The 14,387-nt window shown below is 56.8% G+C and overlaps 2 protein-coding genes across 2 annotated transcripts; one reads left to right on the top strand and one right to left on the bottom strand.

The window, feature by feature from the left end:
- Positions 1 to 5,155: 5,155 nt before the first annotated feature.
- GCC1 (GRIP and coiled-coil domain containing 1) lies at positions 5,156 to 10,209 on the bottom strand. Its single transcript, XM_080392794.1, has 3 exons — positions 10,165 to 10,209; positions 8,064 to 9,122; positions 5,156 to 6,732 (listed from the first exon to the last, which is right to left on the bottom strand). The coding sequence occupies exons 2-3, from the start codon at positions 9,108 to 9,110 to the stop codon at positions 5,428 to 5,430; spliced, it is 2,352 nt and encodes a 783-aa protein (XP_080248920.1). The 5' UTR covers positions 9,111 to 9,122; positions 10,165 to 10,209; the 3' UTR covers positions 5,156 to 5,427.
- A 107-nt stretch (positions 10,210 to 10,316) lies between these two features.
- ARF5 (ARF GTPase 5) lies at positions 10,317 to 14,355 on the top strand. The gene is made up of 6 exons (XM_080392822.1): positions 10,317 to 10,513; positions 10,613 to 10,693; positions 12,134 to 12,243; positions 12,649 to 12,720; positions 13,523 to 13,648; positions 13,780 to 14,355. The coding sequence occupies exons 1-6, from the start codon at positions 10,447 to 10,449 to the stop codon at positions 13,864 to 13,866; spliced, it is 543 nt and encodes a 180-aa protein (XP_080248948.1). The 5' UTR covers positions 10,317 to 10,446; the 3' UTR covers positions 13,867 to 14,355.
- Positions 14,356 to 14,387: the final 32 nt, after the last annotated feature.

Here is a 14,387-nt window from a genome sequence, read left to right as displayed (position 1 = left end):
CGAGAGTGCAGCAAGACACAGCTCCCGGCAGGCACTGGGGCCCTTCTCCATCCCCTGTGCAAAACAGCGTGTGCAAGCACGGACAGGCACCCCTGCAGCTGCTGCTACAGGCACGGGCAGACTTCTTGCTAAAAGGGGAAACTGAGGCAAGGGAAAAGGGTCAGCAGGGCAGAGGAAACCTGTGTAAAGCAAGCCCCAGTGCCATGACCAGTGCTAAGACCACGGACTACGCCAGCGTGCCACTGGAGGGCTGCCCTGCCAACACCAGGCGGCCAGGCACGCACAGGGACAGGAGGGCCCGGTGCAGGCTGCAGGCTGCGGCCATGCCCCAGCGCCAGCGGCTGCCCACAGCGGGAAGCGCCAGGAGCCAAGGCCCACACATGCACACCGCAGATGTGCATGAAACGCTGGTAAAAACGTACCCAGCGTGGAGCCCCTCTGCGTCTGCTCACAGGCACCGACACGGGACTGGAGGTGCAGAAATGAAGTATTTGTATTCCCATACTTACAGAGGCCTCGGGAAATCAACGGTTTTGATAAGTTTTTGGCAATTTTGAAATCAAGGGGGTTCTAAATATCCCCTTGGGCCAAGCCACATCCAGCACCGTTCAGGCCCAGCCGAGACCTGCCAGGTCCCCTCAATAACCACCCCACTGTAAAATGTTTTTCACTGAAGTGTGTGGGCAAGGATCACTAAAACCCACAAAACCCAATCTTCTCTCTACATTTTCTTTCTGCTCAAATACAGCATCTCTGTCCGTCACAAGCCATCACGTAATACTGTTCCTAAGGCAGAGTGGGGTGTTCATACCCTGCAGTGGTGCTGTGTCCGCACCTCCAGCGATGCTCACACTTCCCAATGATCTAACTGCAACAACAAGTCAAATTCACAAGCCAAAAAAGTCATTTTTTCACATCCGTTCAAGCACAATTTTTGCAAGCCCAGAGAACGGGAATGCCGCAGCTGGGCTGGGCTGTGCAGTTAGCAGCCAGGGTGGGTGGCTTTGGCAGACCCCAGCACCATGGGGCAAGAGGCCCTGCAGTCCGGCAAGCAGAGGCAGCGCCGAGCCCTGCACGCTCAGCGAGGCTGGGGGCAGAGCGCTGCACAAGCACGCGCCGGCAGCCAGCCCACGCACAGCTCACCACTTAAACCACAGGTGACCAAACAGCAGTTACACTTCAAACAGTTTTTTTTACTTTTATTTCAGGGGCATTGGCTGAATGAAGACAGGAAAGACGGAGGGATGTTGGGGAGGGTCTGAAGGATGGAGGATTAGGGAGAGGGGCTGGAGAGGGACAGAGAAAGGAACTGCACTGGGAGAGCTGCACAAGGTTGATGGCAATGCAGAGGACTTTGCTTTGGCAGCTCCTAGAGATGTTCCCCCATGGCTGCCTCCTTTGTAGCTGTTCCTTTTTTCCTCCATCACGTGAGGAAATGCTCTTTAAACCCCGCTGGTCACTGGGCAGTAGCTCCACAGGGTCCCAGCTGGACCCTATTTTGTTTCTCTCCTCACCGCCACTGCCATGGCTGCAGCCTTCCCGCCTGCCAGTTTCTCTCCAGTTTGGCTGGCAATTTTTCCTGCCCAGGACCACAGGAGGAGGCCAGACCTGCAGGTAGGGAAGAGACAGCTCCCACTGCTCCGGGCACAGCAGAGTGGGTCCTGCTGCATCTGACAACCATCACAAAACCCACCACCACTTTGGATCTATGCTTGGTTACTTCATTCTCCAGGTAGAGGCTCTTCCAGAAAAGTGTGAGGCAAAGGGCAAACAGGGATCTCTCCTCAGCCTGGGCAGCAAAGCGAAAGCTGGAGGAAGCATCATCACCCTCAGGCTTTGCAGGAACAGCTCCTGCTGCTGCAGGGTGAGATGCTGAGCAATCTCCATGGCTTCAGAGGCACCACTTGATTCAACCCTTCCAAACTGGGACCAGAGACTGGGCTCTTCTCAGCAGATCCCTTGGCTGAGCCAATACTCATATCGTTGAGAAGTGTTTCAAAGGTGAGGAGACCAAGACCAAGACCAAGACTGCTCCCTGGAAGGAACTCTCCAATTTCTATTTAGTTGCCCCCATCAGAGCAACATGAGGATCCTGCGTGGGACCTAGTGCTGACGCTCTCAGCCTGGCCTCTGCGCAGAGGCAGTGTCCATGCCAGCATGAGTAACTGCTGACCGATTGGCTTTGTCATTCCCTCCCGAGACCTCCAGCAGGCAAAGGTTCCGCCTGGGTTTTCCCTGAGGATTTTCTGAGGAGAAATTGGCACCAAGCATTGCATTAAACGGAGCACTGCCCTCACCTTCAGCAAGGTGAGATTTGTGGAGCAGATCTCCGCCACTGACAGGACAAGGACCGCTGGCACAGCACTGAGAGGGGAAAGGACTCCACCCTGTTCAGCTGCTTAAGCTCTCCGCATATCCCAGGCACTTGAATTGCAGAAGTGCTCGCAGTCTCTGGCTCCCCGTGCTAAGACGCTGTGAGGTGGGGAAGGGTGCAGGGGCTGGGGAGCCCTGCTCGGCTCCTGCAGCCTCTCGGAGCCCACTTCCTCTGCAAGAAAAACGGCGTGTGCTGTGCTGGCCTCGCTCGAGTAAGAGCTGCAGCAGCTGCAAAGCTGCAGCCATGCAAGGACCGTGCACTCAGGAGCAAGCATAACCTGCGCTGAGCAGTGGGGCTTGTCTGGCTGGAGTGGCAATGGCTCATCCACCCGGCTGAGCCGGTGCAAGCCGCCAATGGCACCGATGCTGCCCAGAGGCACAGCAGCTCCCTCTTGGCATTGAGAGCTGCTAAATCAACCTGTTTGTTAACTCAGCTCCAGGACTCGTGAGAAGCCTGGGGATTGTTAAAACAAGACATAATGCCAGTGTTTACAAAAACTTTCCCTGTACTCTGGGACTGGGAAGTTGTGCTTCAGTAGCCAAGCTTTAATTAAAAACAAAGCAGGTGCATGAAAACAAAACTCAAGTGAGATTTGGCCTACGCAGCTGAGAAAGCTCTAGAAGCTTCAGCAGAAGCACAGCTGGGAGTAGCTGGTTCCCAGGGCTGCAGGCAACCACCCAACCTCTCTGGAAGCAAAACATCCCTCCTTGGTTTTAAGAAAGTAGTGACCATTTAAATAACAGCACAAACACTTCCTGATGGGCACTTTTCCAGGAGATCCAGCCAGCACAGCTCTTCCGGCCTTGCAGAGATGCTCCTTCCCGGTTTAGATAACTTAATGCCAACAGGCAGCACTGGACACACAATAGCTGGCGTGCTCATATTTTTTCTCCTGACCTTGCATACCCTTCATTACAGACAGCGTCAGCAACCTGCCCCAGACCTCAGCAGCAGCTCACTGCAGCAGACAACATTTTGGACAGAAAAACCCGCCTTGCTGCCCCGCAGAACCTCTCCCATCTGCAGAGCCCAAAGGCCCTGTGTGAGCTGCCCTGAGATACAGCATTGCCCCCACGGCCACGTGGACCAGCCAGGACCCAGGCTTGGCCACGGTCGCTGAGCCTTCTCATGCTACTTGCCGCTTTCCTTGTGCGTCGCCTTTCACAGCCAGGTCCCATCCCACGGCATCAGGCCCTGGCAGTGCCGGGGGTGGCTGCAGCAGGCGGGATGCTGCACCCTAGTGTCCCTGTCCCTGGGGACTGGGCAACTGGTGGGTGCCATCTAGTGGCCTCAGCACCCAGGGCATCGGCTGGGGAGATCCCCGGGGACCCAGTCCGTCCCTCAGACAGGCAGCTGCTTCCCTTGTCTCAGCCATCAGCCTGGCAGGGGGGAGACGAAAGGCAAAGGGAAGGCCACAGGGTAAAGCCAGCCACTGCCCTTGACCGGTGAAAATATGAGCTTTGAGGGTGAAACAGCGCGTTCCCCTTCCCCAGCCTGTCGGCTCTCCAGGTACCCAAGCACAGAGCTCAAACAACAACAGGGAAGTCACGTTCCTGCCGCAGCAGAGGGGAGAGGAGTGTGCTTGTGCCAGTGCTGGTCTCGCACGGAGCCTGCCAGCTGCCCTCCCCGTCCCCCAGCACGCTCACAGCTGCACACCACAGGTGTCCAAGGCCCCGACCCTTCTCACACAGTCTACTAATAATCAAACCACACACTCCGGCTTTACTCTTGCAACCGTCCCCAAAATGCCTATTACAGCCATCTTCCCACTGAGCCAGCGCTTTCAGCTCCGTCACTCTGGGCCTACGCAGTCAGGAGCCAGCAGATCCGGTGCACAACTGCAAAAGGCAGGAACACCAGCAGGGAGCTTAGAGTGGTCCACCAAAGCCAGCAGTGTTTCAGAACGCTTTGGCTTCCTTCCTGCCATGCTCACCAATTTGCAAGGAAGTTACGCAAGAATTTCAAGGTCTACACAGCTACTGGTCAGGCCTTCATCCTCACAGTGTTTACTCCAAGCTCAGGGCACATGCTGCCCCCAGAGCTTCTGCCCCTCACTGCTGCTTGCTTCTTCTATCCCAGCAGCAGCAATGCCCTGCTTCCAAAAACGTGGCAGAACATCAAAACTTCACTGAAACTCCCAAACGCTCAGAAAATAACTGCTAAGGGTCAGCGGGCCTATTTCAGCCTTTCCTCTGTTTGCTTTCTGCAGCACCCTGGTTCCCATCTCAAACAGGGTCAGAAAGCTCAGGTATCTGCCTTGAAAAGAACTGTTACATAGCACCTTCTGGTCTGGCACTGGTGTGGAATCACTGCATGCACCACCGCAGTTACAAGGGTTCAAATGTAAATACCTAGGATATCTTTCCTCCTTCCTGGGAAACACCGGTAGCTGCAGAGAGAATCCCTGGTCAGTAATGTGAGCACACTGTAACATGCTGTGCCATCGGCTGGTCCCCCGTGCCACCAGGAGCTGCCGTATCCACTGGTATAAATTTGGCTCTAGGTAAAAAAAACTGATGAGAAATTGCTCAAGATTTTCTGCATTTGGATGATGCTGGTAGGTAAAGACTCATCCTTCTTGCAGGCTTTCAGCTCTTTGTCTTATGCTATTTTAGCACCGTGTTAAGTGCTTCCCCACCCCCTTCCCCACCACCTTTGAATCTTTTGAGTCACAAGCCTGCCTGGTGTTTGAAGACACAAGCAAGTTCCACTCTAACAGAGCTCCTCACCCCATGCCTGACAGGTAGCGATACTATAAAATTGTGTTTAAAAAAGCATCAGTATCTTCAATTACTTTCTTTTTTTAAAAATCAAGTTCCAACTCAGAGCAAATTCTCACACCAGACAGCAAGAGCGCTGTGATCCTATTGGAATAGTTGGCACAATTCTACTTCAAATTAGTGCTAAGAGCACTAGTTAAACCAAATTCTTTGCTGAAAGCTCCCCATTCCCTCGCATGGTCGGAAAGACGTTACACCACGAGTGAAGTGGTCTTAGTTAATAATCAGAAACATGTTACTATGCAAAAGCAATTAGGAATAAAAGACACCATCTCATCTCTTCCCAGAAAGCCACCAGCTGCTGTAAGCTGACTGCTTGGTAATAGTTTGCTTTTCCTCTGGGCTGAAATGCAGAATAGTCAATATGGCCGTTAGAGTCTGCTGGCGACCAAGAGAATCTGGCAGTGTCAAAAATCTATAAACAATGTTTTTGAGGTATTCCAGGTTGGCTCCCTCTCTGCTCTTATCTCTGAAATTCTTCTCGATTTCGCTCTGAAGTGCGGATACCTGGTCCTGGTGCTTCTCCTCCTCAACTAAGATTTTCTCCTGGAGCTGGTGAACTTGCATTTCCAGCTTGTGCTTCTGCTTCCTCAGTGCTACAATTTCCACTTCTTTTCGAGCCAGCTGCTCTGCATACAAGAAGAAGGTGGGCTCGCTGGTGGTGGAGAGATGAAAAGCCTGGGGAAGAATGTCGGAGGAATCATTACCTGGTGAGTCATCGCTGGTAACGTCAGTCCCTGATGCCAGGTAGGTTTTGGATCCTTGAAACCCATAAGGCAACACGACAGATCTCAGCTGTTCCAGCTCTTGGTCCTTTTCTGCCAGCACCGCCAGTGCTCGATCCCGCTGTTTGTGCATCTCCTCCTCCAGCTTCAGTGCCCGTTCCCTGTAGTCCAGCTGACATCGCTCTAATTCCTGCTTATGAATTTGCTGCAGCTGGGACAACTCTTGCTTCTTGGCTTCCATGTCTTGCTGGTGCTGCTTCTCTATTTCATCAGAAGACAGCTGAAGGGCAATGTATTTCTCTTTCAGGTCAGCCAGCTGCTCTTGAGCTTCCTCCAGTTCTTTAGCCAGATTGCCATCTTTGGCTGACTTGTTCTTGAGAACCACCTGTGCCCTCATCTTGTACCTTTCAAACTCTTCCTTCAGCTGCTTCAGCTCCTGCTGATAGTACAAAGCAGTGGCTTTCTCACCATCCCCAGCCTCAGTGCCCTTTGGCAGCTCCAGCTCACACAGCTTCTCGATGTCCAGGGTGGGTTGACTCTTCTTAGCTGCTGCCTGCAAGAGCTTTTTCAGCTTCTCCATTTTATCCTTTAGAACATTAACATCAAGATTGGCTTCTTCTACGTGAATATCAACAGGGGATCGGCTGGAGGCAGCAATGGCCAGGGTTTTGTTCTCCACATCCAACTGCACAATGCGGTCCTTTAACTTCTGAATGATCGCCTGGTCTTTCTGCTTGGCTTTTTCGTAAGTGCCAAGTAGCTCCGACACTTCAGAGACTTGGGCCTCCAAGTCAGCCACTCGCCGCTCCTCCATCTGGGCATGCTGGCGGAGCTGCTCCTCTGCCTGTGCAGTCTGGGAGCAAAGAGACATGGCAGGGTTAGATTAGTTCAATGCTCTGGACAGGAGGTCTCCAGTTTACACAGGGGCTTAATTCTGCTCTGCTGAACTCCAAACAAGTGCGGGCCATCCTTTTCCCTAGAACCCTGACTTGCCTTTTTGGATATTTATTTTGGGATAAACTAAACTAAAAGCATTTTTGGTTTTGCTCCCGGCTCTGCAGAGTTCCTGTTACCAGCATTATCTGCGTTGCTGTAGGTGTGTGGCAGTGAGGGAAGCAGCAAACCCTTGCCACAGTCTGCTACAGGATTTTTTAAAAACGTGTGCATGCTCTAAAGCTTTCATGCATCTTACTGCAATTTACTTAAATCCTATGCTTCGTTGCACTGATAATAATATAATTCAGTGGTTTCTGAGTAACTACAGCAAACACCTGGTGTTTCATGGTTTTTACAGCATTGAGATCTGACTGTTAAGTGCTCTGGAGAATGGCAGCACTTGACAATCACCATCGTGAACTAAAACACAGCCAGAGTCAGATCACCTTCACCTCTGCCAGAGGGAAGCTGTTAGAGACCACTTCCAAAAAAAAAAAAAAAAGCAAATTGCATTAAACCAGCCTGATGCTTCAGATTAGAAAGAAGAAAACGTGTTCCAGAGTGCAAGGAGATGAGGAAGATCTCATTTCAGTGTTTCCAGATGCAAATCTGGTTACTGGTGCCAAACCCCTGATGCCAACCCCTGAGCACCTTGCCCCAAAACACGCAGTTACACAAGTTCCTCTTTTCCACCATATCCCTCTTCTCAGCTCTTCGCTCTCGCCCTGCATGCACACACCAGAGCCTTTCTCCTGTATTTATCCTTCTTCTTTCCCCAGAGCACTCAGAGTTTCACTGAAGAAGGTTAGTTTTCATGAGCTCCTGTAATTGTACCTTGCATTGCACTTAGATACTCTACAGAGACAAGACCACACTCACTGCCACAGGGGCAGAGGAAAGATCCCTCCTCCCAAGCTCAGCCACTGCCACACCTGACGGTAACATATTCAGAAACAAATGACACTGTGGAGGACAGTCACCACATAATCACCTCAAAGGTTGCTCCCAGATCCAATGGTGACCACCCCCTGACTAATGACTTATACATTGCAGCATAAACAGCTTTTATTTTCCTCTGGGACTATCATCCCATCAATCAAAGCTGTGATGCTCTCATTTATTTCAAAATTCTCGGACTCTGAGGGACCAGGAAAGGGAATTTGTGCTCCTCCAGCCTCACACCCCACCCCAGTCACTGCTGATACATCCCACCCAGTGAGCTGCTCCAGGGCCCAGACAAGGAATTACCTTCTTCATCTCCTGCAACAGCTGCACTTGAAAGTGGTTCTTAAGGCTGGCCATCTCCTCCTGCAGATCCTGTATCCGGGGATCTGGCTTCTTGTTGTCCTCCTGAACAGCTTGCAGCTCTCTCCTCAGGTCTTCCACCTCCTGGCTCAGCTGCTTGATCTGCAGCTCATACCCCTCCGCGCGGTCAGCCATGCACGTCCTGCCGGCCAGCGCCTCCCTGGTCTCCTCCAGCTTCAGCTCTGTATCCTGGCGCAAGGTCCTCTCGTTCTGCAGCAGCTTCTGCAGCTCTCGCAGCATAACAGCGTGGTCACCCTGTTCCTGGGCTCGGTCGTGCTGCTGGGTGATCAGACGGGCTTTTGTCTCAGCTAGCTGGTCCTGGACAGACTTCAGCTCTGTCTCCAACTTCTCGGTCTCATCCTCTGCTTTCTTAATGGCATCATCCAGGTCCTGCTTCATCTTCTTCTTGTCTGCTTGGTACGAGGCTTCCATGCGGGACTTCTCCTGCGTGACTGTTGACAGAGCACTGGTCAAGGTGGCCAGCTGCGTCTTCAGCTGGAGCACTCTTTTATCAGCCTCACTAGCAGCAGATGATACATCCCCACTGCTTGTGCTGATGCCACTCTCTGAACCACTTGTCTCTTCTGATTTAAAAGAGGAAGTGGCAGCCGCGAGCTTATCATCCTCAGGCCCCGGTTCGCCCTTGGTACTGGCCAGACTGGCAGCAGTGTCTGCGCTGGTAGCTGTCCCTACGCTATCCTCACTGTGAACTGAGCTCCTGTCATCAGCAGAATCAGCAAAGGGCAGGCTGGAGCTAGCCATGGACGCAAGCTGAGCACCGCTCAAGCCAATATCTGCCTCATGAGACACGGACAATACTTTCAAGCTGGCTTCCAAGGCTTCTTTCTCTTTGAGTAGGCTCTTGTAGGCTCTAACGACATCCTTCAGCCGAACCTGGTACTGAAGAAGCTGCTTCTTTTGTGATTCAATAGTCTCTAGAAGGTCTTTTTTACTCGGGCCACCTCCAAAGTTCATGCCAAACTTCTCCATGATTCATGCAATCTGAAAGGAGAAAAACAGCACAAAAGGTAAATGAGCAGCAAAGACACACTGGCAGTCGACAGGAGCACGTAGCTAAGCAGGACCACATCCTGACCCCCGCCAGGACACCACGTGGTTAATAACTCTGCAATGCAGCTGCTACCCTGCACCCAGCCCTGCCAAGTACCCACTGCCCCAGGGGTCCTGCTCTGGGGGGAAATGCGTTTGTGCTACTCTGATGCCTCAAACTTCTCAACCAGAGCCAGAGAAAATGCTTTAACGCCTCGTACAGCAGCACGGCTGCAGCTGCTCTCCCTCAGGACTTCTTAATATATGTAATAAATAGGTCGATTTTCACTTTCCAAGAGAAACACTCCCCGGCCTGTCCCTGGGCTGCACAAGCGCCCACTGTGACAGTAACCCAGCCCCTGCCAGCTCTGGGAATGAGGCGGGGGCAGCTCCTGGGGGTCCCTGTGGCAGAGGGCCAGGGGAAGAGGGGAGGGGAGTACAAGTGGGTGGGACAGGGATGTGGTGGGGCTTGGGGTGGGGGGTGAGCAAGGCACGGGGCAGGGATTGGGGGCAGCTGCTGAGGTGAAGGGGCTGCGGTGCAGTGGCAGGGGGCGGCAGGGCCGGTGCAGGGGGGCTCAGGAGAGGCTGTAGCGCCATGGCAGAGGGCCTGTGGGGCAGGGGGAGCCTATGGGGCGGAGGGCCCGTGGGGCAGGGGGGCCCGTGGGGCAGGGGCAGAGGGGCTGGAGGCAGCCCAGCCGTGGTACAGGAGAGGCCGTGGGGGCAGAGGCCCCGCGGGTCACAAGTGGCCGTGGGGGTCCTGTGCATCATGGGTGGCCGCGAGGGCAGAGGGCCTGCGGGTCACGGGTGGTCGCGGGGACAGAGGCCCTGTGCATCACAGGTGGCCGTGGGGGTCCCGTGGGTCACGGGCGCCCGTGGGGCAGAGAGCCCGCGGGTCACGGGTGATCGTGGGGGTCCCGTGGGTCACGGGTGGCCGTGGGGGTCCCGCGGCCCCGCGGCGTTTCCAGGGCAACCCGCACGCCGCCGCCACCCTTACCTCCGGGTCGGTACCGGCTGCGCACGCGCACAGCGCCGCACGCCACTTCCGCCGGACGGGGCTACAGCGCGCGAGGGGGCGGGGCTATGGGGGTGGGGCGGGGGCGGGGGCGGGGCGGAGCCGAGGGCGGGGCGGGGCTCCGGTGCAGAGAGCCGGGCCGGGGGCGGGCCCGGTGCGCGGGGGCGGGGCCTGCGGCGCGGCGGAGCGCGGAGGCAACGGGGTGGCAGCGCCGCCGTCCCGTCCCGTCCCGTCCCTCCCGCCGCCGCCGCCGCCGCCGCCGCCATGGGCCTCACGGTCTCCGCCATCTTTTCCCGCATCTTCGGCAAGAAGCAGATGCGGATCCTGATGGGTGCGCGCGGGGGCGGTGAAGCAGGGCCGGGCGGGGGATGGGGATGGGGATGGGGCACGTACCGGTACCGGCGCCGCTGACGCCACCTCTTCGTTGCAGTGGGCCTAGATGCCGCCGGCAAGACCACCATCCTCTACAAGCTGAAGCTGGGTGAGATCGTCACCACCATCCCCACCATCGGTGAGTGCCCTGGCACCGGGCAGGGCCCCCACCGAGCACCGGGTACCGGGCATGGCCCCCCACCCTGCCTCTTGACAGCCAGCACCGGGCCAGGTCCCCATTGGGTACCGGGCAGGGCCCCCCACCCTGCCTGTCTCTGACAGCCAGCACCCGGCCAGGCCCCCGCCGGGCACCAGCTACCGGGCAGGGCCTGCCCCCCCCATCCCCCAGGCCATGCCCACGCGGGTACCCCGCTTTCCTGTGGGTCCCCCTGGCCGACCCCGGCCCACTGGGGGCTGCTTGGGTGTCAGCCCAGCCCTTACCCCAGTTACCGATTGCTTGGCTGGGGCACGGCCACCAGCGGTGCCTGCTGAGGAGCCTGGCTTGCACCCCAAGATGTCCCTTGCAGTCCCCAGCGCGGGTATGGGCACAAGGCAGCTGCCCTGACCCACCGCGCAGCGGGTGTGAGCCCCAATCTGCCACCCAGCTTTGCTGCCCCACGGCGATGGAGCCTGAGCTGTTACCCATGGGGTGGCCCTGGCCCGTGGGGTACAGGGGCATTTTCATGGGCAGGAGGTTGCTCAGCCCATGCAGGTCCCGTCTGCCCAAGCTGGGCAGGCAGAGCAGGGCAGGGTGGTGTCTTGCCAGATCCTGGGTGCGAAGGCTTCAGCGGGGTGCTCAGCACCTTCTACCGTAGTGTCTTCCACAAGCTGATGGAGGCGGATAGGGAACCGGCCGAGCTGCCAAGACAGGGAAGCTGGTCATCTTTGGTGTGCCATGCTGGCCAGCGCTGCCGAACATCTTTGTTAGTGACCTGGGTGACAGGGACAGAGCACCCTCAAGCAAGCTTGTGGATGGTCCTGAGCTAGGAGGAGTGGTCATGCTGCCATCTGGGGAGATCTGGGGCAGGCTGGAGAAACGGGCAGAGGAACTGCGTGGAGTTCAACCAGGGGAATGCTAAGTCCTGCCCTCGGAGAGGAACAACCCCGGGCCCTGGAGAGCAGCTCTGGGGAGAAGGCCCTGGTGGGAAGATCCTGATGGGATGGACCCTGAGCAAGCACCAGGCACGTGCCCTTGTGGCTTGGGGCCACCAGACTCTGGGTTGCACTGGGCAGAGTGCTGAGGGTGGGTCAGGAACTCCTGCCACTCCACTCAGCTCTGCTGAGACACCTTGGGGTGCTGGGTCTGGTGCTGGGGAATGGGGACAGGCTGGAGTAAGTCCAGTGCAGGGCCATGGTGGTGGTGAAGGGGCTGGAGCATCTCTTGTACGAGGACAGGCTGGGAGAGCTGGGGTTGCTCAGCCTGGAAAGGAGACAGCTCTGGGGGGATCTCATCTATGTGTGTAAATCCCTCACGGGGGGAGGAGGGATAAAGAAGGAGGAGCCCTGTACCAGAGACAGTGGGCACCCTCTTCCCCTGCCCCTTCTGCCTGCCCCCCCGCCCCCCCTTCTCCCCCCGCAGGGTTCAACGTGGAGACAGTGGAGTACAAGAACATTTGTTTCACTGTCTGGGATGTGGGTGGCCAAGACAAAATCCGACCCCTCTGGAGGCACTACTTCCAAAACACGCAGGTATGTGGAGCACGGGCCAGGGTGGACATGGGTAGGGCAGGGGTAATTTATTCCCCCTGCGCGGGGCTGGCCCAGGGTCCCCAGGGCTTGTGGCCTGATCCTGCCCAAATGGGGTGTGAGAGTGGCAGCAGGGAATGCATCCCGGTCCCCAGTGCAGTGGCCCTGCTGCGGTGGCACATGGGTGTTTGCCCCATCACCCTGTTGGAGTGGGGCATGGCAGAGGGGTCCGGCAGAGGGGCAGGCAAGGGGGCAGCACTGTCCCTGGGGTGCTCTGGCTCTGCAGGGGGGGTGCATGGGGGGCAGCAGGTGAGCAGCAGGTCCATTCTCCCTCCAGGAGTGCCTGCAGCCTGCTTGGGTTGTCCCCCTCTGTACAAGCTGCCCACTCCAGCCTGGCTTCTCCCACAGGGTCTCATCTTCGTGGTGGACAGCAATGACCGAGAGCGAGTGCAGGAGTCTGCCGATGAGTTGCAGAAGATGGTGAGTGCTGGCAGGGACTGAGTCTGGCAGGGAGGTGGGCATCCCCCAGCCCTCCCCCACTGACCCAGTTCTGCACCAGCGCCTGGGTGGGTGCAAGATGAGACCTGGCTCTGCTCTGCCTGCGACGCAGAGCTAGGGCCATCTATCCAGAGGTGGGCTTGGGGACTTGACAGTGACTCGTCTGCCAGGCAGAGGCTGGATCTGCAGCAATCAGGAGCAATTGCAAGGGGGGGGGGAATGGCCAAGAAAACACGGTTCTACGTTTTACTTAGGGCTTTGCTAGCCAAGTGCCCAGGGCACATGGGGAGGGGGGGCAGCATCCAGAAACGACGTCTGAAAGCCAACTTGTGAGGTGGGGGTCATTTACTCATCAGTGCGGCTGCTGGAGGGGGCAGAGCTTCCTTGGGGAGGGAAGCTGGCTCAGAGCGAAGCGTGTCACAGCCTGAGAGCAGGGAAAAGACACAGGCAGATGCCCACTGCCTGCTTGCCATTGTTCGGAGAGCGGTTCCTCTCTCGTTCTGCCCCTCGTCCCCTGCAGCCCCATGCTCCAACATGGGCATCCCCTCTGTGAATGGCATGGGTGCTCCTGAAAGAGCATCCCAGTGCCACTGAGGCCTCCAGACAACGATGCAGGCAGGAGGGTGGCCAAGATACCGGAGGTGAACTGAGGAGCTGGAGAGCCCTCCCAGCTCTTTGGGTCTATCCAAGCTGGGTCTCACTTGCCGGGGTGCTGGCGCTGCAGAGGCTCACCGAGGGCTCACCGAGGGCTCACCGCGCTCAGCCATTCCCGCTCTCTCCGCAGCTGCAGGAGGATGAGCTGCGGGATGCCGTCTTGCTGGTGTTTGCCAACAAGCAGGATATGCCCAACGCCATGGCAGTGAGCGAGCTGACTGACAAGCTGGGGCTGCAGACGCTGCGCAGCAGGACCGTGAGTGGCTGGGATGGCATCCCTGTCCCTGTGGGAGGGACCCCTGGGCCCACGGGGCTGCTCCCGGGGTGCAGCGGGCTGACAGTTTGCACAGCCCAAAGCCCTTTTCTCTGTTTCCCTCTGTTCTGCAGTGGTATGTGCAGGCAACGTGTGCGACCCAGGGCACGGGGCTCTACGACGGGCTGGACTGGCTATCGCATGAGCTCTCCAAGCGCTAGCTGGGCCGGTGGCACAGGAACCAGATGAGCTGGAGACATCTCTTACAACTGCTGTTTTGTTTGGTTTTCTTTGTTTTATTTGGGGGGGTGGGGAGGGGTGTTTTTCCTTTCTCCCCAGAGTGGCCTCGTCTCTGTGTTTATCTGGTAGGACTTGAATCTCAAGGACTTTTCGGGCAGCTCCACTTTGTGGTGTCCTGCCTTCACGCCAGCAGCACTGCGTGCTGGCTGCCCTCCCCACCTGCATGTGCCATCTGCGAGAGCTTGCCCAGACCTGCTGGGGTGGCATGTCCCCAAGTGTCCCCACTCCTCGCCTGGAGCCAGCAGTGGGGGCTGAGCCTGGGAGGCAGCCCCACTGCTGCAGGACAGGAAGGATTCTCCTTTTTATCCTTCGATAAACTTTATAGTTCTCTTTCTCTCGGGGAGGGGGCATATGGCTGCATAATGTGCTGTTGTATATCAAGTAATTAAACACCACCACTTTGTACCCTGCGCCCGGCACGTTTCTGGCTGGCTCTGGCTGC

The sequence above is a fragment of the Falco punctatus genome, assembly GCF_963210335.1.
Source record: "Falco punctatus genome assembly, chromosome: 6".
Lineage (NCBI taxonomy): Eukaryota > Metazoa > Chordata > Aves > Falconiformes > Falconidae > Falco > Falco punctatus.
The sequence above is the reverse complement of the archived record's forward strand: the minus strand, read 5'-3'. Positions and strand labels throughout refer to the sequence as shown.